This window comes from Pecten maximus, chromosome 8, assembly GCF_902652985.1.
Source record: "Pecten maximus chromosome 8, xPecMax1.1, whole genome shotgun sequence".
In the NCBI taxonomy this organism is placed as follows: domain Eukaryota; kingdom Metazoa; phylum Mollusca; class Bivalvia; order Pectinida; family Pectinidae; genus Pecten; species Pecten maximus.
In genome coordinates this window covers 3,091,940-3,117,897 of record NC_047022.1, presented here as the reverse complement: position 1 = coordinate 3,117,897, position 25,958 = coordinate 3,091,940, and the positions used below count along the sequence as shown (strand labels likewise).

Genomic DNA, 25,958 nt, shown 5'->3' with positions numbered 1-25,958 from the left:
CTATTGTAAGACAATATAATACATATATATATATCTATTGTAAGACAATATGATACATATATATATATATCTATTGTAAGACAATATAATACACATATATATATATATCTATTGTAAGACAATATAATACAAATATATATGTATATCTATTGTAAGACAATATAATACATATATATATATATATTTATTATAATGTATATCTATTGTAAGACAATATAATACATATATATATATATATCTATTGTAAGACAATATAATACATATATATTTGACCATCATTTGGAACATCGTGCCAAGCCCCTGTGTTCAGAATCATATACAGCCATAGCTAACAGGAATAGAGATGGCTGGATTAACTATACCTACACAGTATGTATCAATAACTTTGTACATATCATTGGCAAGACTTATACCAGAAATCCTCTTTAAATTCATCACTCGGAAAATCTTCATCACAATTAACTTTCACAGTGCATGTGAACCAGTAATGGCATAACAATGCCAAATTTCAGCAGATTCATACAAACTTTAACTGGTAAACAATTGTAACATTTTAGTGACATAAGAGCAAATCAATATCAAGCAACATGTACATTATAAGCTGCATTTTCAACGAAATATCCATCGGAACTCCCTGGGAGAAAGTCCCCAATGTATCCGGATCTTAACTTTTCTGAATTTCTACGAGATGAAGTTTGAGGGCACATTTTGATGTGATCTTCAGAATCAAGTGGTGTCAATGCGAATCATACGGAGCTTGAAGTTGTCGGCTAGGACACATGCTGCCTCGTTCGATCCTCCGCAGTAGTGAGAGGAGGAAAATACAGTGAGTAATCTCCCCTTCTGCTGGACCTGGACATAAATATTAGCAAGCTAAATAAACATTGTTGAAAAAAATCAAAATTACAGTACTGTAACAAACTCTACTAAAGTTCATAATAATTGGATTAAAACTCTGAATATCTTTAGCCAAGATCAAAATAACGAAATCAGCAAAGAGCAATAATATTTTCGACATTTGTCAATCGGTATGTAACAGTTCACAGAGCATATATATATACACTGCAAACTGACTGTTAATATTTTGGTTTGCTTAAACATCATTCATTTAATACCAAAAAATTAACAGCACATTGAAATGATGAATAGAGAGGAAAATTCTTTTGAACAATTGAGGAAGAAATTTTAGATGTTCTCGACATGAAAACATTCAACTCCCTAAAATCTCACAATATTTGCTACTTAAGTGTAGAATGGGGGTACATAATCATTCAAAACAAAACAGACTTGTTTTGGCAAAGACCTCTACAACCCCTTTTTACCTTTTGTATTCCAAGGTAAATCTTAACATCCAAATGTTTCTGTTACAAATTTGACAATTTACAAATTTGTTTTAACCAAAATCAAGTTTTCAATTTCTAAACCTTGTTACCTGGTAACAAATTTTTACCTGGAATCCATTTTCTTGTACTTCGTGGGCGCGTATGACATGCGACAGGTTGTTTCGGTCGAGAAAGCTCATTAGAGCGTCACAGGAGAAGAAGTGTGCAGTGCCGCGTCTTGTGTTGTAGATAAAGCCATCATGATCCTGTAAATCCTTCAAGGTGTCAGGGGTCAACAGGTCATTGCTGTAAACACAAAGTTCAGAGGTCATTAGATTCATATTGTCAACACAAATGTCACAGAGTTCATTGACAACCATGCCAGTGTAAACACAAACTTAGAATCCATCACTGATAAACAGCACCTACTAGTCTTACCAGCAGCTCTAGAAATTTCAACAAGAAGGTACATGGCCATGACTATTACTGATGACCGATGATCTCAAAATCACCTATCTGATGACTGATGATCTCCAGATCACCTACCTGATGAATGATGATCCCCAGAGCATCAACCTGATGGCTGATGATCTCCAGATCATCTACCTGATGACCGATGATCTCCAGATCACCTACCTGATAACCGATGATCTCCAGATCATCTACCTGATGAATGATGATCCCCAGAGCATCAACCTGATGGCTGATGATCTCCAGATCATCTACCTGATGACCGATGATCTCCAGATCATCTACCTGATGACCAATGATCTCCAGATCACCTACCTGATGACCGATGATCTCCAGATCACCTACCTGATGACCAATGATATCCAGATCACCTACCTGATGACCGATGATCTACCTGATGACTGATGATCTCCAGATCACCTACCTGACAGGATCACTCCAGAGAATCTCCCAGGCCAGCGGACAGTCGATCTCGGGATCTTTCAGGGGTACAGGCACTTTGTTGATTCTTTCTATATAGCCACCATCATTGTCCGTACTGGGAATTCCACCATGTACACAAAACACCTACAATACAAGTGGTATTCACGTACAATGTAATACATTACAAATGGTATTCATGTACAATGTAATATATAACAAGTGGTATTCACCTACAATGTAATACATAACAAGTGGTATTCACTTACAATGTAATACATTACAAGTGGTATTCACGTACAATGTAATACATTACAAGTGGTATTCACCTACAATGTAACACTTTACTCTTGGTTTTCACATACAACGTAATGCCTTACTAGTGATATTAACGTAAAGTAATGCTTCCTTCTGCACTCGAGGTTACTTATTTCAAAGAAATTTAATACTTTTTGAACAATAAATATAAGGAAATAGCACCCATTTACTCTGAATTCTAACAAACAAACAGTAGATCATGTTGATTTGAAAATTAGTATAAGGTCAAACCTGTCATATGTGACCTTCCAAGGAAGCCAGTAACTACCTGTCACATATCACAGGTGGTTTCTTAATCCAGGTTCAGGTAACAAAATAACATTGGGAGGGACAATACAGTTACATATGGGAGGGAGTCGCGTAACTGACTTACTGAGGTGGTATCTGATTATAAAGGCAGGTTTGACTGTATCCCACTGGTGTTTACATTGCCCCTCCTCTAATGATATGTAAGTTTGGTTTGTTTTGTTTAGCGTCCTATTAACAACCAGGGTCATTTAAGGACGTGCCTGGTTTTGGAGGTAGCAGAAAGCTGGAGTACTCTGTGAAAAACCACAAACCTATGGTCAGCACCAGACAACTACCCCATGTGGGTTTCATACTCGCAACCCAGAGGTGGAGGGCTAGTAATTAACCACTCCGCCACCGCGGCCCCATCTATATAAGACATACCCAGCAAAAATTCCTACAACTTGATTCAGAGTGAAGTCATGCTTCGAGTTGATGTTTGCTATGAAATACTACATTATTTGCTTTGTTTTCATCTAATGGACATATTCAAGTTCTATGGATACATTCAAGATCTATGGATACATTCAAGTTCCATGGATACATTCAAGATCTATGGACACATTCAAGTTCTATGGACACATTCAAGTTCTATGGACACATTCAAGATCTATGGACACATTCAAGTTCTATGGACACATTCAAGTTCTATGGACACATTCAAGTTCTATGGACATTCAAGTTCTATGGACACATTCAAGTTCTATGGACATTCAAGTTCTATGGACACATTCAAGTTCTATGGACACATTCAAGTTCTATGGACATTCAAGTTCTATGGATACATTCAAGTTCAATGGAAGTTCTATGGACACATTCAAGTTCAATGGACACATTCAAGTTCTAAGGGAACATGGAAAGAGAAATCATACAAAGCATTTACTATTGAGATTAGATAACACAGCAAACAACAAAATAGAGAGCAAGAATTAAAGTTTCGTAGAAGTTGTCAAAAGCATAAAAAACCCAACTTTAAAATTATAAGACAACTCACCCTATCATCTACAGTAGCAGCAATAGGCATCACATCAAAACAGTCATTCACCGCTTCCCAGATCTGCAGGCCAATGGAATCTCCAAATTTCGACAGACATTCCCTAAAACATGAAACCAGCATTATAAATCCTATTGAACATGCTTCATATTGCTGAACTTACTATTTTAAATGAGAACATTTCCTGAACTTATGACTTTGATGAAACATTTCCTGAACTTACGATTTAAATGAGAACATTTCCTGAACTTATGATTTTGATGAAACATTTCCTGAACTTACGATTTAAATGAGAACATTTCCTGAACACTTCTCAGCTCATGATTGCCTCTCAGTAGATAAAATTTTCCGGGAGCCAGTAGCTTTTGTGCAAACAAATATGACACGACCTGAAAGATGGAGGAAAACAGAGAATATTCATCAAGTAAGGCGAATACTTAACGTTAATTTTATTTCATTTCAACAAATTTTATTGACGTCCGATGGTAAAAGTCAAAAGGATCTAATAACAGGCCAAGCCTAGCTATATGAATTCTCTCCTATGAACATTTATTCCCCTTCAATAAATTATCAAAAAAAAGCTGGGTTGTGGTTGTCTTTGGGGGCTTTGTGAAGGAGGGAGTAGGTTAAAAGTAATTGTCTCTAACCTCAACACAATTACGCCCTAGATCTGAGTCAGCATGATGTTTTTACCCATACAGCTCAATGGTTTACTTCTAACCTAGTCTCCTTACCTCTACGCCGTACTCCCCTCGATCGACATAGTCCCCGAGGAACAGGAATGATGCTGGGGTAAGAAGAGGGCCCATTCTCCACAGTGCTTTCTCAAAACAAACCAAATCTCGGTAGTTTCCATGAATATCCCCTAAATAGAAACCAAATAAATCCTCATACATTGAATTGTCAGAAAAAAAAAAACATGTTTTAAATATTTGGTAAAATTCAGTTTTAAAAAGCTTATAATAGCATGCCACAATCAAGTGAATAACTGAGACTTAAAACGTTAAACAGGCCATCTAATTGGGATCTACAGCACTTCTAGTAGAATTGCTACAAGAAAAAGCATGCTGGGTATTGCTAAAGTAATACATGTCCCCTACCGTCTCCCGCTAAAAATAGTAAGTGACCTTGAATAAAAATTCCTGAAACTCCAACCTGATCTGTAGCTACTCATACTGAAGTAACATACCAACTTCCACCCAATATCTCGAAGCATGGCTGAGACAACTGCAGACATTTGAGTGGACGGACAAACTGACAGTGGACGGACAAACTGACAGTGGACGGACAAACTGACAGTGGACGGACAAACTGACAGTGGACAGACAAACTGACAGTGGACGGACAAACTGACAGTGGACAGACAAACTGACAGTGGACAGACAAACAGACAGTGGACAGACAAACTGACAGTGGACAGACAAACAGACAGTGGACAGACAAACAGACAGTGGACAGACAAACTGACAGTGGACAGGCAAACTGACAGTGGACAGACAAACAGACAGTGGACAGACAAACTGACAGTGGACAGACAAACAGACAGTGGACAGACAAACTGACAGTGGACGGACGAACTGACAGTGGATGGACAGACAGGGAAGAAACCTTTTTTTCCCCAGTTTCAATGGTAGGGGACTACTAATTAAATGGATGAAGTCGGAGTTGAATAAACGAAACAGAAGAGGGATTGAGGACTACAGGAAAACTACAATATTCCCGTACCATATCTGATTAAAGGGATGAGTAGAAAAGTTTGCCTTTATTACCGAGGATATAGACGGGTGATTTTAACTTGATCAGTCTCGGTTCACTGCTTAGTGTGTCCTTGACCTGCCGACACAAGGTCAACAAACATTTGGCGAGGGCGCCCCGCTCAACTTGGCCCCAATCGTGCTGACTCTGAAATCACAACAAAATTTGTTATCATTGTGAGAAACATTGCAGTGAGGTTAATTGACCAGAAGTATCAGAAGAGCCAACTGTAATATCCTCATTGACAAATTCCTAAACTGCTGCTTTGAAGAGATTTTCAGTTTACCACTGGTATATGTGTAATACAGAAGTACTACTATATAATGTAATTGAGGGAGTATTATATTATTCCAGTATGTCAAATATCTATACTTTGTAACAGGTTCAACCAGAGTCACGTACACAGTGTGCTGCTAAACATTGTCACGACGGAAAGCTTATGAGTATGAAATTATCATAATAGTTAATATTGATCAGAGTTTGTATTTATTCTGTCCTAGTCCTCTGAAGCATAGAAAGTAACAAAGACCCAACATATTTTCAGGAGGTCTATTCAAACCTTACAGTGGGAACAAGAAAGACCTAAGTACCCAGAGAAAACCCCTGGCAAGGGTGTAAGAAAATATCAATGAATTTTACTTCTGCCAGTTATTTTTCAAATATTCTTTAATCCATGTTAATATATTCCATCATGATATTATTTACATAGACATCAGTTTAATATGTTAATTTACCACTGTAATATCAAAAGGTATAAGGAAGGACCTAGAGTTATTTTGTTGTAGATTCAAACATTTGTCACTGTGATGTCGCAGCTCAACTAAAATTCCAACCACATCACTGTTCTCGTAACTTCTAGATGTTGAACTATATGTACTGATGACCAAGGAGTGCATTTTATCGTAAAATGATTATATATACTAGCAAATCAAACATTCTGCTGATCTAGAATCATTCAAACCTTTGCTTGGTTTCCGTTGTCTCCCTTTATGGATCGCTCAAAATAACGAAGTCCCGTCAGCATCTCATTGGGGTGAGATCTCTGAAATGCGGAAATAAAAACATGTTTAATACGTCATAAACTGAGAATATTTTGTGACATCATGAATTATTAACTTTAATTTTTTTTTCAGACAATGAAAAATTACATAGCTGAGATAAAAAAAAAAAAATACTTTCAATTTTTACATACACAATTGATTGTTCTCTCAATTAGTCCCGGCAAAAAAAAACAAGAGGCCCAATGGGCCTGTATCGCTCACCTGGCTCTACAGCAAATTTGAAGTTGATTGAGGTCATTTCTACAGATACAATGCTGATTACCACTTTATTCAAATATCAAAGTAAGCTAGGCTTATTTATGTCAATAAATTTTCTAGTACTTCATTCCAGCATACACTTGGCCTAATATCAGGTCTCGGTGACTCTTGGCTATCACAAAATCATTGTTTAAAGATTTCAGCCTATTTCACCCCTGTGATCTTGAATGTAGGTCAAGGTCATTCATTTGAACAAACTTGGTAGCCCTTCACCCTAGCATGCTACAGACGGGCCCAACATCAAGTCCCTTGGCCTATTGGTTATTGAGAAGAAGTTGTTTTAAGATTTTAGTCTTTCTGACCCATAAGACCTTAAATATAGGTCAAGGTCATTTGAACAAACTTGATAACCCTTCACCCCAGCATGCTACTGGCCCAATATGAAGTACCTTTGCCTCTTGGTTATTGAGAAAAAATTTGTTGGAAGATTATAGCCTATTTGACCCATGTGACCTTGAATGAAGGTCAAGGTCATTTATTTGAAAAAAACTTGGTGTCCTTCACCCTTGCATGCTACAGACAGGCCCAACATCAAGCCTTGGTTATTGAGAAGAAGTTGTTTGAAGATTTAAGCCTATTTGACCCATGTGACCTTGAATGAAGGTCAAGGTCATTAATTTGAACAGACTTAGTAGCCCTCCACCCCAGCATGATACAGACAGGCCCAACATCAAGTCCCTGGGCCTCTTGGTTATTGAGAAGAAGTTGTTTTATACATCCAGGTCATTCATTTGAACAAACTTGATAACCCTTCACCCCAGCATGCTACAGGCCCAATATGAAGTCCCTTGGTCTCTTGGTTATTGAGAAGAAGTTGTTTAAATGAAAAAGTTGACACCGGAAAGATGAGCTAAACAGAATAAAAATATTACTTGTTGCTGGAGAAATTTATAATTTATATTTTTCACTAATTAATAAAAAGGTTCCACATGCTAGTTACCTTGTCTCCCTAAGACTTAAAAAGTGGGAATTCCCCGTCAATTTTTTTTTTTACAACATTCAGTTCATTAGTCATACAATATCCATGCCTTTTTACTAATGATTTTTTTCACATGATGGTAGGTCCGTCTTTATTAGACCCGAAATGTCACATTTTTAATAGATGGACAAGTTTGACCACATTAACAAACAGGCCACGTATATATGGTACCAGTGAGTGGAATGCTTTACCAACACAATATTTTTTAAATTACCTGGTTGAAGGAGTCTATGGAGGACATTCTTTGGAAGCGCGAAATGTCTCCTTCGAGGTGACTCACAGCACTTTCAGCTACGGCTGTCGTACCTGTGTTAAATTAAGGACTACATTGTATATGCAGTAGGAAGAATAAAACAACAAACTTGTTATCTCAAACTCAGCTGAGCACCGGAAGGAAAAAGAACCAAGGCAAAAACTGAATGAGACATGGAGGCAAGCAAAAGAAAAAGAAAGGAGCTTCCTGGGTTTTCTGGACAGAGCTTGAGGCAGCATGATCAGCCCAAGACAGAAGCAAATAGTGAGGACATGTTCACAGCCACATTCTCCACACGGAGAAAACAACTAAGTCAAGTTATGATATCTCAAACTCAGACAGAAAACCAAATGACACATAATGAGCTAAGTACAGACCAAAATTCTTGGATACTTCTCAGGTGATCCCAAAATATATAATACCCGATTTTTACTATCACAACAATAGTTAATTCCATGAAAGTTTGCGATATTCTGAAGTAACAGTGAAGAAACAGATCGGACACATGACAGATGTCATTTTTTACACCTGAGTCATAGGGCATGACACGTTTACACCTGATGAAGTCACAGGGGGCTTGACACGTTCATATGACCCAGATTGAAAAATTAACCTCCGGGTCAAATTTCTTAGAATTTGGCTTGAACATGAAATTACAAATGTACTTCAATTGGGAATGGGATATGCTATACAAATCTCTACCATCCATATTCTAATGTAGATACTCCTTGTAGTGGGCTTAATTATTTTGAATGAAGTACTGTAAATGTAATGATTTTAGTGTGCACAAATTTTAGCGCAGAAGCTAATTGAAACAGATTAGCAGAATAAGGAATTAACACACCAACCATGCATGCATGCTTGTCATATAAATCATTGCAGATAAACTTACACCATTAGCACAATCAGTGAAACTTTTTCAGTCCAAAAATCGCTGAAATAAGATTACCACTAAACATGTCAGATCACAGTATTTCTATTTCTTACCTGAAGCGATAATTTGACACAAAATTTAGATCTTCTATCATTTTAATTTTTTTTGGCAATGTTCCTATTTAATCCAATCTCACCTTGGAGGTCCCACAGTTTGATGACGTCGGACAGAAAGCCGGTCCGCCTCACTTTGACTGTGTGTGTGGCCAATTCGTACTTGGGCTGAGGACCGTGGTGTTTACTCGACATTACAGGTCTACCCTCTGGTAATTTGAACACATCTGCATCAGGATCTGTTAAAAACATTCAATATCAATGGAGTATTATTACTAGGTAGTGTAAAACATTTTCTACCACAATACCCTGTGTTATTCAACTCTCAGACCATCAGTTAATCATTACAGCTGTTGATTAACAATCTGTTTATACCACACGTGGTATAAACTCTGTACGCATTTTGATTGGCTAACAGGGTGAACTTTGACCCAAGCTGCAATTGTTATTGACGTCATCGATAATCTAATGACGTCACAGGTACACTTTATTTGCATACGCGAAATTATACTTGGCCACGTTTCCCTGTGATTCAAGCCGATATTATTGTGGTAGAAAGAGGTCACATGACTCGTGATTGTTGGATATGGAATTTATTTCACACTCGTAAGTTATTTTTTAAAAGTTGCAAAAAACACTCGCTAAAGCTCGTGTCTTTTGTAACTTTTAAAAAATAACTTACTCGTGTGAAATAAATTCCATATCGAACAACCACTCGTTGTGTAACCTCTATATACAACAACCACTCGTTGTGTAACCTCTATATACAACAACCACTCGTTGTGTAACCTCTATATACAACAACCACTCGTTGTGTAACCTCTATATACAGCAACCACTCGTTGTGTAACCTCTATATACAGCAACCACTCGTTGTGTAACCTCTATATACAACAACCACTCGTTGTGTAACCTCTATATACAACAACCACTCGTTGTGTAACCTCTATATACAACAACCACTCGTTGTGTAACCTCTATATACAACAACCACTCGTTGTGTAACCTCTATATACAACAACCACTCGTTGTGTAACCTCTATATACAACAACCACTCGTTGTGTAACCTCTATATACAACAACCACTCGTTGTGTAACCTCTATATACAACAACCACTCGTTGTGTAACCTCTATATACAACAACCACTCGTTGTGTAACCTCTATATACAACAACCACTCGTTGTGTAACCTCTATATACAACAACCACTCGTTGTGTAACCTCTATATACAACAACCACTCGTTGTGTAACCTCTATATACAACAACCACTCGTTGTGTAACCTCTATATACAACAACCACTCGTTGTGTAACCTCTATATACAACAACCACTCGTTGTGTAACCTCTATATACAACAACCACTCGTTGTGTAACCTCTATATACAACCACTCGTTGTGTAACCTCTATATACAACAACCACTCGTTGTGTAACCTCTATATACAACAACCACTCGTTGTGTAACCTCTATATACAACAACCACTCGTTGTGTAACCTCTATATACAACAACCACTCGTTGTGTAACCTCTATATACAACAACCACTCGTTGTGTAACCTCTATATACAACAACCACTCGTTGTGTAACCTCTATATACAACAACCAATCGTTGTGTAACCTCTATATACAACAACCACTCGTTGTGTAACCTCTATATACAACAACCAATCGTTGTGTAACCTCTATATACAGCAACCACTCGTTGTGTAACCTCTATATACAACAAGAGGCCCAGGGGCCTTAACGGTCATCTGACTCTAAATTAAAACCCTTATATTATTGTAGTATGCATTCTCTGTAGCAAGTATATAGTGGCACTGTTGGCCATGGTGGCCATCTTGGATTTCTGAACAACCCAATAAATAACAACACTTGGTGTGGACCATCTCAGGATCATTTCTGGTAAGTTAGAGCTGAATCCCACTGGTGGAATTTGAGAAAAAGTTTGAAATAGGTGTTGTTCAGGAAAACCATGATTGCGCAATCATGTTACAAAATGGCCGCCATTGCTGCCATGTCAAAGTTTTTACGAGGCCAAAAAAATAACAACACTTTGTTGGCCCTGCTTCCTTAACATCTTCACCAATTTCCAGCTCAATGGCACCAGTGGAACTGGAGAAGAAGTATAAAATGTGTTTTTCAAGATGGTGGTTATGGTGGCCATCTTGGATTTTGGACCGACCCGAAAAATAACGAAAAATAACAACACTTGGTCGGGATCATATCAGGATCATCTCAGGCAAGTTTCAGCTCAATAGCACTGATGGAACTTGAGAAGAAGTTTAAAATGTGTTTTTCAAGATGGCGGCTATGGCGGCCATCTTGGATTTCGGACCGACCCGAAAATAACAACACTTGGTCGAGATCATATCAGGATCATTTCAGGCAGGTTTCAGCTCAATAGCACTCGTAGAACTTGAGAAGAAGTTTAAAATGTGTTTTTCAAGATGGCGGCCTCAGCGGCCATCTTTGATTACGGACCGACCCGAAAAATAACAACACTTGGTCGAGATCATATCAGGATCATTTCAGGCAGGTTTCAGCTCAATAGCACTCGTAGAACTTGAGAAGAAGTTTAAAATGTGTTTTTCAAGATGGCGGCTATGGCGGCCATCTTGGATTTCGGACCGACCCGAAAAAGAACAACACTTGGTCGGGATCATATCAGGATCATCTCAGGCAAGTTTCAACTCAAAAGCACTGGTGGAACTTGAGAAGAAGTTTAAAATGTGTTTTTCAAGATGGCGGCTATGGCGGCCATCTTGGATTTCGGACCGACCCGAAAAATAACAACACTTGGTCGGGATCATATCAGGATCATTTCAGGCAAGTTTCAGCTCAATAGCACTGGTGGAAGTTGAGAAGAAGTTTAAAATGTGTTTTTCAAGATGGCGGCTATGGCGGCCATCTTGGATTTCGGACTGATCTAAAAAATAACAACACTTGGTCGGGATCATATCAGGATCATTTCAGGCAAGTTTCAGCTCAATAGCACTGGTGAAACTTGAGAAGAAGTTTTAAATGTGTTTTTCAAGATGGCGGCTATGGCGGCCATCTTGGATTTCGGACCGACCCGAAAAATAACAACACTTCGTCGGGATCATATCAGGATCTCTCAGGCAAGTTTCAACTCAATAGCACTGGTGGAACTTGAGAAGAAGTTTAAAATGTGTTTTTTAAGATGGCGGCTATGGCGGCCATCTTGGATTTCGGACCGACCCGAAATATAACAACACTTGGTCGGGATCATATCAGGATCATCTCAGGCAAGTTTCAACTCAATAGCACAGGTGGAACTTGAGAAGAAGTTTAAAATGTGTTTTCAAGATGGCGGCTATGGCGGCCATCTTGGATTTCGGACCGACCCGAAAATAACAACACTTGGTCGAGATCATATCAGGATCATTTCAGGCAAGTTTCAGCTCAATAGCACTGGTGAAACTTGAGAAGAAGTTTTAAATGTGTTTTTCAAGATGGCGGCAATGGCGGCCATCTTGGATTTCGGACCGACCCGAAAAATAACAACACTTCGTCGGGATCATATCAGGATCATCTCAGGCAAGTTTCAACTCAATAGCACTGGTGGAACTTGAGAAGAAGTTTAAAATGTGTTTTTCAAGATGGCGGCTATAGCGGCCATCTTGGATTTCGGACCGACCCGAAATATAACAACACTTGGTCGGGATCATATCAGGATCATCTCAGGCAAGTTTCAACTCAATAGCACTGGTGGAACTTGAGAAGAAGTTTAAAATGTGTTTTTCAAGATGGCGGCTATGGCGGCCATCTTGGATTTCGGACCGACCCGAAAAATAACAACACTTGGTCGGGATCATATCAGGATCATTTCAGGCAAGTTTCAGCTCAATAGCACTGGTGAAACTTGAGAAGAAGTTTTAAATGTGTTTTTCAAGATGGCGGCTATGGCGGCCATCTTGGATTTCAGACCGACCCGAAAAATAACAACACTTTGTCGGGATCATCTCAGGATCATTTCTGGCAAGTTTCAGCCCAACAGCAGTGGTGGAACTTGAGAAGAAGTTTAAAATGTGTTTTCAAAATGGCGGCTATGGCGGCCATCTTGGATTTCGGACCAACCCGAAAAATAACAACACTTGGTCAGGACCATCTCAGGATCATTTCTGGCAAGTTTCATGTGAATCCCACTGGTGGAACTTGAGAAGAAGATTGAAATGTGAAAAGTTTACGGACGGCGGACGGCGCACGGCGCACGGCGGACGGCGGACGGCGGACGACGACGGACGAAGCACGATGGCTATAGGTCATCCTGACCCTTCGGGTCAGATGACCTAACAACCACTCGTTGTGTAACCTCTATATACAACAACCACTCGTTGTGTAACCTCTATATCTAAGATGATTACACAGGAATCTACTACATATTTTCCAATTTTTACAGTGTCCAATTGTTAATCAAAATATTTTACAAAATTTATGAATGATATGATCACCAGAAATACGTAGTTAAATTTGAGGTCTGGAGAAACTGTGCTGACTTACCGTATTCGACCTGGTAAGCACACTCTGTGCTTACAAAAACACAAAAAGGGCAGAAGATCATTGATCATATTGGCAGATCAGTGAGGTAGAGAACTGTTTATGTTTAAATTAGCACACCCATACTCTCTTCTGAAAATGGTGGGGTGCTTATCGCATCAGGTGTGCTAACATTATTAGGTTGAATACAGTATATCATATCATTAGTACACATGTATATAATATTCCTTATCGCGTCAGGTGTGGTAACATTATTAGGTTGAATACAGTATATCATATCATTAGTACACATGTATATAATATTCCTTATCGCGTCAGGTGTGCTAACATTATTAGGTTGAATACAGTATGATATCATTAGTACACATGTATATAATATTCCACCTGTCATATTGAGTTTCCGTGGTGGTGAGAGCTTCATTGCGTCCATCAGTTTGGGACGATACCTCTTGGAAGGCGGTTCCGTTTCCTCCTCTTTCACAGGGGACGAAGAATTGGAAGCCCCGTCTGAAGAACTGGAGAGAGAAAGGAACATTTCATCCAGATATATACATACTAGATGTAGTTTATTTCCCTAGAGGCAGAATAAGAAAATTGACAGTGTGAAGTTATTGTATATTTTTCACTTTTTTATTTTTTGGAATACCGGTATATAAATGCCTACACAATAGATCACAGATTATCTTACCCGTTTGGAATACCGGTATATAGATGCCTACACAATAGATCAGATATATTTTTTTTCTATTCATCATCTTTTTAACAACCATTATTTATTTTGTTTAAATCAATACCGTATTTATTCTAATAAACGCCCCCACCCTAATTAACGCCCCCCTCCCCCCTTGGGTACATACAACAGATCTTACAACTTACCGACTCTGAAATTTTGATCTCCATTAAACCCCCCCCCCCCCTTGGAAAAATTTCACGCCCCCAGGGCGTTTATTAGAATAAATACGGTATATATTAAACTTCAGGATATCAATAGAGTTACCATTTAAACAGCTCTGTTTCATCAGGACGAGACACAAAGGGACAAGATGGACATGGGTAACACTATATGACCCAACCATTTCATTGAGGGTGTGATTACAGACACCCAGACTTGCCCTGCTCTAGTGGTACATACCCCTTTAAGGTGGTTAGACTGGAATGTGAGAGACGAAACAGTACTGATGTCCCTCGGAATTTAAGCTGACCTACAGCAGTCAAAAACTCCCCAATTGGCAATTTGTTCTTCGTCTCGGTACCGAAACATCTGAAACCAGAAAAAAAAAAATATATATCATAAGAATAATTTCAATTTTGATTACTTTGATCCCTAATTTGAAACCAAATATTAAAACAAAATTGAAAGTGGGTTCATTTTATGTGCTGATGTATTTTTAAGAATCAGCAAGTTTATTCAAACAAGAGATCCCAGAGGGATCTTGGCGCCCACCATTGAATGATCTTTATTGGTTCTATGTCAGATTGATCTTTTCTCTACTTTTCTCTTCCTCTAAGTGTTACTAATCTGTGTAAATTCAGAAACAGCCCTCTAGTACTATTCAAACAAGGGGAACCTATATATAAAATTTAAGATTTAGCGATAATGGCTGTCTGTCGGCCATGTTGTTTTCGGATCGGTCCCAAAAATGCAATACCAGGGACCAAGGGGAACCTACATATGAAATTTGAGAAAGATCCTTTCAGTACCTTCTGTGAAATAGCAATAACAAACTTCAATTGTCAAAATCCAAGATGGCTGCCTTTCGGCCATGTTGTTTTCCGATTGGTCTCAAAATGCAATATGCATAACTAGGCACCGAGGTGAACCTATATATGAAATTTGAGAAAGATACCTTCAGCATTTTCGGAGAAATAATGATAACAAACTTCAATTGTCAAAATTCAAGATGGCTGCCTATCGGCCATGTTGTTTTCTGATTAGTCTCAAAATGCAATATGCATAACTAGATACCGAGGGGAACCTACATATGAAATTTGAGAAAGATCCCTTCAGTACTTTCTGAGAAATAGCGATAACAAACTTCAATTGTCAAAATCCAAGATGGCTGCCGGTCAGCCATGTTGTTTTCCGATAGGTCCCAAAATGCAATATGCATAACGAGGCACTGAGGGGAACCTACATATGAAATTTGAAAAAAGATCCTTTCAGTACTTTCTGAGAAATAGCAATAACAAACTTCAATTGTCAAAATCCAAGATGGCTACCTGTCGGCCATGTTGTTTTCCGATTGGCCTCAAAATGCAATATGCATAACTAGGCACAGAGGGGAACCTACATATGAAATTTGAGAAAGATCCCTTCAGCACTTTCTGAGAAATAGCGATAACAAACTTCAATTGTCAAAATCCAAGATGGCTGCCTGTCGGCCATGTTGTTTTCCGATTGCTCTCAAAATGCAATATGCATAACTAGGAACCAAGGGGAACCTATATATGAAACTTGAGAAAGATCCCTTCAGTACTTTCTGAGAAATAGCGATAACAGGAATTGTTTACGGACGGACGGACGGACGGACGGACGGACGGACGGACGACGGACCACGGACGCAGGGCGATTTGAATAGCCCACCATCTGATGATGGTGGGCTAATAAAATACTGTGGATATCATTTTTTTTAGTTATTATATTCAAATCATCACAGGCTATGGTGTCTTCTCTGATACTGCATAGTCCAGAGAGATTCATCTAGCCATAAATACTGCACAGTTGTTATATATTGCTCGGCAAATATTTCCAAGTTTTTTCAAGTCGGAACTAGTTCACTTTTCATAAATTTTGCACAACACAACTAGTAAACATTATGCAGTAAATAGTAATAGTTGTATACAATTGCTTGCATTTCTGCGCAATATTCAATAGTCATAAAAATCAATACTGAAAATAAATGTTTCACAAATATTTTCAGCTGTACAGTTATCTTACTTGGCATTTTTCATGGCATCTTCAGAGACAGCTTCGTCGTCCGTTGGTAGACCCTTAGTTTGACGAATATCACGCACCATTTCCCTAAAATGATAATATTTTTCAGTTACCTTTTTCATTTTTCCAGACATACCCGCTGACAGTAGTATAATGAAACAAGAGATCCCAGAGGGATCTTGGCGCCCACCATTGAATGATCTTCGTAAGTTCCATGTCAGATTGATCTTTTCTCTACTTTTCCCTTCATTTTACTAATCTGTGCAAATTGAGACATCCCACCAGTACTTTTCAAACAAGGGAATCCTAGCTATATAAGAAATTTGAGATTTAACGATAATGGCTGTTTGTTTGCCAGGTTGTTTTCAGGACAGACTGGTCCAAAAATGCAATACAAGGGACCAAGGGGAACCTACTTATGAAATTTGAGAAAGATCCATTCAGTACTTTGAGAAATAGAGATAACAAACTTCAATTGTCAAAATCCAAGATGGCGGTCTGTCGGCCATATTGTTTTCCAATTGATCTCAAAATGCAATAAGCATAAAGAGGCACCAAGGGGAACCTCCATATGAAATTTGAGAAAGATCTCTTCAGTGCTTTCTCAGAAATAGCGATAACAAACTTCAATTGTCAAAATCCAAGATGGCTGCCTGTCGGCCATGTTATTTTCAGATTGGTCTCAAAATGCAATAAGCATAAAGAGGCACCAAGGAGAACCTCCATATGAAATTTGAGAAAGATCCCTTCAGTACTTTCTCAGAAATAGCGATAACAAACTTCAATTGTCAAAATCCAAGATGGCTGACTGTCGGCCATGTTATTTTCAGATTGGTCTCAAAATGCAATATGCATAACTAGGCACCAAGGGAAACTTACATATGAAATTTGAGAAAGATCCCTTCAGTACTTTCTCAGAAATAGTGATAACAAACTTCAATTGTCAAAATCCAAGATGGCTGCCTGTCGGCCATGTTGTTTTCAGATTGGTCTCAAAACGCAATATGCATAACTAGGCACCAAGGGAAACTTACATATGAAATTTCAGAAAGATCCATTCAGTACTTTCTCTGAAATAGTGATAACAAACTTCAATTGTCAAAATCCAAGATGGCTGCCTGTCGGCCATGTTGTTTTCTGATTGGTCTCAAACTACAATATGCATAACTAGCACCAAGGGGAACCTTCATATGAAATTTGAGAAAGATCCCTTCAGTACTTTCTCAGAAATAGCGATAACAAACTTCAATTGTCAAAATCCAAGACGGCTGCCTGTCGGCCATGTTGTTATCCGATTGGTCTCAAAACGCAATATGCATAACTAGGCACCAAGGGGAACCTTCATATGAAATTTGAGAAAGATCCCTTCAGTACATTCTCAGAAATAGCGATAACAAACTTCAATCGTCAAAATCCAAGATGGCTGCCTGTCGGCCATGTTGTTATCCGATTGGTCTCAAAACGCAATATGCATAACTAGGCACCAAGGGGAACCTTCATATGAAATTTGAGAAAGATCCCTTCAGTTCATTCTCAGAAATAGCGATAACAAACTTCAATCGTCAAAATCCAAGATGGCTGCCTGTCGGCCATGTTGTTTTCCGATTGGTCTCAAAACGCAATATGCATAACTAGGCACCAAGGGGAAACTACATATGAAATTTGAGAAAGATCCCTTCAGCACTTTCTCAGAAATAGCGATAACAAACTTCAATTGTCAAAATCCAAGATGGCTGCCTGTCGGCCATGTTGTTTTCCGATTGGTCTCAAAACGCAATATGCATAACAAGGCACCAAGGGGAACCTACATATGAAATTTGAGAAAGATCCCTTCAGTACTTTCTCAGAAATAGCGATAACAAACTTCAATTGTCAAAATCCAAGATGGCTGCCTGTCGGCCATGTTGTTTTCCGATTGGTCTCAAAACGCAATATGCATAACTAGGCACCAAGGGGAACCTACATATGAAATTTGAGAAAGATCCCTTCAGTACTTTCTGAGAAATAGCGATAACAAGAATTGTTTACGGACGGAGGGACGGACGGACGGACGGACGGAGGGACGGACGGACGACGGACCACGGACGCAGGGCGATTTGAACAGCCCACCATCTGATGATGGTGGGCTAAAAACAAGAAAAGACATTTTGGGAGTATTGATTTTACATATAAACTGACTGACAAACAAGCTTTAATCTATTTCTCTCCCACCCAAAACTACAGAATTACAGAACTTTCTGTAAAAATCATTTTCAGAATATCAGACCGGCACATATTGATTAGCAGCACACATTTGGGCTGCGGGCACAGCATACAATATAAAGGTTATAGAACTGCAGTCAAATCATCGTAATTTAACATTGATCATCATTTTAGAGCTAGCTACATATACAATAATATATTGTGTGATATTGTAATGAGGTACTAAAAAATTCACGTTATATGTACTTTCTGTTTAGTGTAGAGAACGGAACTAGGTCTATCAATGAGTTACCTGAATTCTGAAAATTGTAAGAAATTATCCATATTTTTGTCGTAAAACCGAAAAATATATCTGCATCTCATCTCTGCTGGCATCCCACCATGTTGAGTGCTCGGCTCCATCGCAGCTAAACCTAATAACACTTCTTTAAAGTTGAGTATCCGTCGCTTGTGTGTGTCAAACGCCCTGAAATTAGTTTACAAGAATCAGGAATTTAGTTGCCCGAATAATACTGTTAAATACAGTCAAATTGACAAAGATATGAAAATGAAATCCAGCACCAGATCAATTTATTGCCTTACCTGAAGAAATCCTCGACAAGGTCTGCCCTGGCTCCTTTGTGAGTGATGAAAGCTCGAAACACTTCAAAGTTCATCGTCTGACTCGGTAAACACCAGCTCATGAACTCTTGGAAAAACAGATCTTGTTCTAGAAATAAACACATGTACAGCTGATAAATAAACCATTATCATAATGAGGATATTCTGATGCAGTTTGGATTATTTCCTTCGAGATAGCAAAAATACAATTTATTGTCTTGTAACAACTCTTTCATCCTCCGAATCTACCTCCAATAGAAAATGATTGGAATACTACACACCCTCACAACACTAGGGATCATTGCTCAGGGTAATATTTGCATCTCCAGTCAGTTTTTTTGTTTAAGGATAACCATTAATATTTTACCCCTTGGAGTTCACATGATAAATGAATGGATAAGTCCATTTAAGTTTCTTAGGGTGAAAGGGATAATTCTACCAATGAATATGTCTACGATACCTTTTTTGCCAAACTTGGCCGATTTAATGAGCGCTTCCTGTGCTGTTATCTGTGACGAGTCTGTGATAGAGTCTGTGTCCACGTACTCCACATTTGTCTCGCTGAGGGTGTTGGTCAGAGTGGCTCCTTGAAGACAAAGGCAGTACATGATACATTGTTATTATATCAGTATCATTATATTATTATCTCAGAGAGAATGTATATGTACCATAGCGATATTTATCAGTTATGGACCTTTGGTGAGGTCAATATGGTCTTATACCGATCTGGCAGAATCAAATATTGACCTCACCCTGGGTCAATATTGGATTCTACTCGTCAGTATATAACATGATATTAACCTTCACCCTGGGTCAATATTGGATTCTACTAGTCGGTATATAACATGATATTGACCTTCACCCTGGGTCAATATTGGATTCTACTAGTCAGTATATAACATGATATTGACCTTCACCCTGGGTCAATATTGGATTCTACTAGTCAGTATATAACATGATATTGACCTCACCCTGGGTCAATATTGGATTCTACTCGTCAGTATATAACATGATATTAACCTTCACCCTGGGTCAATATTGGATTCTACTCGTCGGTACATAACATGATATTGACCTTCACCCTGGGTCAATATTTGATTCTACTAGTCAGTATATATAACATGATATTGACCTTCACCCTGGGTCAATATTGGATTCTACTCGTCGGTATATAACATGATATTGAGCTCACCAAAAAGTCCTTAATTTTCATATTAGATATAATGGAACTTGTTTTCACCAGGGGGCGATTTGTATCAAATCTATTTTGATAACAGGACATTTATACATTATGGTCTTGTGTGGTTATAGGGTCATGTCATTCCGGATTAAAATACGGTAGATGTGGTCCTCGAGCCCTGTCAATATTTTTGAAGGCTAATAAAATCATGTTTACACCTTATCAAAAGGCTATACTTGTATATTATTTATACATATACCGCTCAAATTTGCTGACACTGTGTATAGGGGGCTTCATTCTTTGAGTGATTTTTAGCAAACTTCACACTTTTATAAATGATTATGAAATCGCTGACAAGTCCCAAATTTAGTGTTGTAGGTCAAGCTTAAGGTCACCATTAATATTTTCAATAAATCCTTACTTATTTTGATTTATACTTAACTGGGAAATATCAAGCTTTCAACCTAAAACAGAAATGTAAATACCATTCTGTACTTGTTGGATAAAATTGATTGGTTCTGTTCCTAACAGTTCGGAGGATTTCAGCTTGTCTTCAGTTTGTTCTTCGCTCAACCAGACAGCTTCCCTTGCACACTGAAAATACAGTCCAGAGTATTAGTCAATTGTAATAAGTGCATCATTAACATATATCACCTCTTCCAATGAAATTTAGAAACTAAAATCATATTATTACAATTTATAGACACTCTGGTCAATAAAATTTTCCTTAAAAGAATGTCAGAATGCAAGCTCCATTAATGTGTTTTAGATCCCTCCAAGATACTTTGGGTTTCCCGAATGAGCCTAAAAGTGAAATAACATTAAGAATGTTAACAAATGCCAGTACACAAAAAATAAGTGCAATCAACGATTGCGAAGCTATTTAAGGATTAACATCAATTATTTTTTCTGTTATACAGTCATAACAGAAAAAACTGGAGTGTACTCTAAATAAACCGCTTCATACAGTCATAACAGAAAAAACTGGAGTGTACTCTAAATAAACCCTGAAAACGGTTTATTTAGAGTACACTCCAGTTTTTTCTGTTATGACTGTATAACAGAAAAAAAAATTAATGTTAATTCTTATGATTTAATTTCGTCTTATACACACCAAGATATTTCACATTCTTTGGCGAACTCTTTTCTGTGATAAATTATTACGCAACGTCATCAGCCAATCAAAAATGACGTTACAATTCTCAACGTCAAAAATTTTGATATGGAGGTATAACAAAATTATTTCAGCCAATGAAAATGCGTGTTTCATACAAAATTAAACTATATATACCAGCAGCAGCAATCGCACTATGCACTCATTTCTTATGTATGTATATATAAGCATGTCATTTTGAAATTGTACGTCACATAACATCACTCGTAGACCTCTAATGGATGTATAAACAAAATAAGAAGGCTATGTGTATACATTTTAACTTACAAGCTTTTCAAAAACTTACCCCAAAAACTTTCAAGTCTTGGGGTACGTGGAACACGGACACGGATGCCGGGGTACAGCATTAGCTTACCGTTACTCATAACAGGTGAGCTTATAATCACAATTTAATTGAATTTAAAAAATAACCAATATATATATATATATATATGTAGTGATTCTGATGGGACACATTAAATCTCAATGACCAGGTCCAGACATAGATATATGTATACGTACCAACCAGTATATGTAGTGATTCTGACGCGAACTCTTTTAGACACAAATCGACCGACCAGGTCCAAACAAAGATATAAATAGAGTGATTCTGACAGGAGCTTTAATACTTAATTTGTATTAACAAGTATATATAGGCACTGACCAGGTCCGGTCTATCCACTGGATGCATCAGAAATGTTACCAACACAACTGACGGCGAGTTGACAAAGTGTATGAAGCTGGTCTTCAGTAGTCCCTTCACTTTGACATCCTGACCCGTCACCTGCTCACACAAAAACAGACATTTATCACGACTTTTTCTCACTGATTTGGGAAAGGGCCTTTTTGTCTCATTTTGGAAGAAAATTGGTAAATTTGAAAAGATTTTTTCATGAGTAAACTGAAAGTTTTGGGAATTTGGCTTAAATATGAAATTATTTGAATTGGGAATGTGGCCCATTAACGGTCCCAAAAAGACCACAGAAAAAGCCCTGTTTATATTAGTTAAGTTACTTTGTTTCGGCAGCCCTTTCATAATTATGAAGTGGCCTCTTATAGCGTGATTCTTCAATGACATGAGAGTATATAATATAGTGCATGTGTACAGGGGATTATGCTTATCACTTCGGAACACTTTATCCCCAAATATCCTCTATACTGATCACCGATCCAGTCTTCCTCTTCCTATTCCTGGAAAATCTATTTTTAATATCATTGTATTTCTATCAGACCAGAGTTTACATCTCAAATCAAATGTGTATTTCTGATTTCGTTAATTTCATATAACATGGCTCTTACTGCGGCCATATCGCTGTAAGTACCGGGGTATATATATAATGTATATATGTATAAATACGGTACTTCACTTTTTCTTGGAAATAGGACCATATATATCATATAGTCCACAAAAACTCTGTTTACTTCAAGTTACAGATATGTCAGTATATCTATTATATATTTGTGTAATTGTATAAACTTCTGATAAACCTCTTCGTGAAGTGCTCCTGAAAAAAATGTAAAATAGATGTTCTTCTCTTTAAAAAAAAAAAGAAAAAAAAATCCTCTTTCACATTAATTTCTTGAAAAGTTTTTTTTTTCATTATTATGTTAATTCAGGTAAAGGCATGTTAAAATTACATTTTCATCACATATGACATAAATAAGACTTTATTAATTTCAGCAATAAATTATTACAGATTCTCTTAAAAGTTACGTAGTATCAAAATACCAAATGTCATGCACAGATTAATAATTTGAACTGATCGAGATATCTTGTACATCAAATACTTTTTTAGTATCACAGATCAAATATATAGTTTGGACCAATATAACAAACATATGTAAGAGTTCTGGCGTCGGACACCAGTGTATCCTCGTATTGATTCAAGTTTGTCAACTCTGTGGTTCTGTCTCGACTTTTATGGCTGGCTACAGATCAATGAAATGACAACACAGTTTATAAAGTTCAACTTTCTATTATATTTAGATTGTAGAAGTGATGAGAAGGTGATCAAACATGATGACAGAATATACACACAATGCTAACATTTAACCCAACCATGCGTCCGGCCAATATATCTTGTATGAAAAATATCCACCCCTGTCGACGCGTCCCTCCCTGGGGATAAATGTACACAAAAATACCACGACTGTATAGTGAAGTTAACCGAACATGCCTTTAACGGCAAAAGACCACCTGATATAACAACGGAATTACTGACTATATCATGCCTATAATTGAAAGAAAAATACCACCCAACCCTGGATAATTTAGAGGTCTAAGTCCGAAATATACTACATACCCGACTCTATGAAATTGAAAGACGAACCGGCCAGCTACATGTAAGCCTCTGGCATACAGCTGTCGTATAATAGTAAAATTCCCAGCTATAAAGTTAAATTTAATTGTATGCCTTGAAATACATGTGCAGTTTGTCTTAAGACTCTAGATAGACAGATAGCTGAGCGTAGAGTAATGTACAGGTAAGGTGATTATAAATAAACACATACCACGAACATTAGCCAATCAGAAACGTTGACAAATACAACCGGAAGGGATTCCCCAACGGCAATACCCCGAATAACCAATATGGAACGATGATCACAACAACACGCACCTTGGTTATATATATATATATATTACCGTGGGATGTAAATATGGGATTATGCACAACAAGTAAGTGTTCAAAACCCAAATCTTTTACACATATAGAATATAATAAAATTAGTGAAATAAATTACTTATTTATAAACTCACACATTTTTGTTGTAACCTCGCCCTGTGCTTGATATATATTAATAATCTCTATTGACATCATCATGATGACCCTAAAATCAAAACTACTGGCCTGGGAAAAACCTACTAATCACTAACCACAATTTAGCTTGCATTGATCATGAGATTAATCAAACATTCATTTAGAATTCTGAGATCCGGTGTTGAGTCTTGTGCTCATTTCTATTGTCTACAAGAAATGATAATGTTTGAGTCCTGTATCAGGGGTCAATAATTATAAAGTAACTGTAAAATTCAATTTTTTTATTTTCTTTTTAAAATTCTGATCAGTTGAATGAGGTCACATCACTCACATGTGACTTTCTCTGAAAAAGAATATCTACTTCTTGTGCTAGAAAAAAAATATTCAAAAGTGTTAATTGACAGGTTGTCTCCGGGGGTCGCATGTTTCCAAGACTCCCCAGATAAGCAATTATATATGTCTCTTGACCGTGATTATATTATAATTGTACATACATTTATGTGTTTGATGTGTTAGATTTAATAGATTAATATGATGAATGTAATTTCCGTTAATGTGTGAAAGGTAACAATGTTGCAGTCCATTTACCACAGATTTTAAGTCTTTTTCTAAAAGTTTTAATCAACATTTACTTGCAATCACTGAGAGACTATATATTGTAGTGAAAATTGCCATTTAATTTTTACACGCTCGTGTGTTGCGGATGGTGTATTTAGCATAATTGACTGAAATCATTTGAAATAGAGAGAGGAAGTCCATGATTCCTCTGGACCTGACAGATAGATCTATTTTGACAGACTATCCATCTCATTTATACGTTCTCTTATATGTTATTATTTTATAAAACGAGTCAGGCACCTGTGGAATATCCAAGTCTGGTGTCGAGCCAGGCCAGAAAACGCTAACTACGAGAGAAGCCGTACGTACGAAGGAGGGGTTCAACAAACACAGCAAATTGATGTGCATTTATAATCTCCTAGCACAAATTATATCCAAATAATTAATTTTGAATTCGAGTGGTTGCATCAAATAGGTTGCACGTATTAAAAAAATAACATCCATACCTCGTTTGCAACTCGAAGCGCCACACTTTGAAGGGTTTCCCCATCGCCTTTCGTTCCTGTCGGCAGCCATAATCCCTTTTCCGGAATACTTGTCAACAAAAACTTCGATTCTGCAACATCATGAATCAAAACGCTTACAAATTCTAGTGTCTTTAACCCTAACATCTTAGCGATCTTTCTTTAAATCTCCAAGCTTTAAACATCACTATTTTCATTTTCCCAGTAAACACGATATTGTGCACTTCTCTGTACGAATCTTTGATATCCTCGTAAAGTATTTAATCATTAATACACACCAATTTCACGATAAAAAAAATCGTACACTGCCAAAACTACAACATATTTTGTTAAAAATATGTGTAACTGATTTTTAATATCAGATAGTATTTCATAATACTCGGCTAAGTAATTGCGTTGCTGCAATAGGCCTATTTCA

The 25,958-nt window shown here is 37.5% G+C and overlaps 1 protein-coding gene across 1 annotated transcript; it reads right to left on the bottom strand.

Annotated features, from left to right (window-relative positions):
• Window positions 1-234: 234 nt before the first annotated feature.
• On the bottom strand, window positions 235-25,800 carry LOC117332550. The gene is made up of 19 exons (XM_033891502.1): window positions 25,523-25,800; window positions 22,364-22,483; window positions 21,032-21,140; window positions 19,827-19,952; window positions 19,349-19,475; window positions 19,059-19,232; window positions 16,568-16,651; window positions 14,762-14,890; window positions 14,014-14,144; window positions 9,190-9,345; window positions 8,081-8,172; window positions 6,530-6,610; window positions 5,583-5,715; window positions 4,548-4,678; window positions 4,096-4,202; window positions 3,814-3,916; window positions 2,218-2,360; window positions 1,451-1,628; window positions 235-852 (listed from the first exon to the last, which is right to left on the bottom strand). Exons 1-19 carry the CDS (start codon window positions 25,685-25,687, stop codon window positions 727-729), a joined length of 2,415 nt encoding a protein of 804 aa, XP_033747393.1. The 5' UTR covers window positions 25,688-25,800; the 3' UTR covers window positions 235-726.
• Between the last annotated feature and the right edge of the window lie 158 nt (window positions 25,801-25,958).

Excerpts from the sequence above, each read along its gene's own strand:
- LOC117332550 (XM_033891502.1), bottom strand. The coding sequence starts at position 25,687 with ATGTTAGGGTTAAAGACACTAGAATTTGTAAGCGTTTTGATTCATGAT. Across the intron at positions 22,484-25,522 it reads CGCTTCGAGTTGCAAACGAG|GTGACGGGTCAGGATGTCAA; the intron begins GTATGGATGTTA and ends TTGTGTGAGCAG. Across the intron at positions 19,233-19,348 it reads CTTGTCGAGGATTTCTTCAG|GGCGTTTGACACACACAAGC; the intron begins GTAAGGCAATAA and ends AACTAATTTCAG.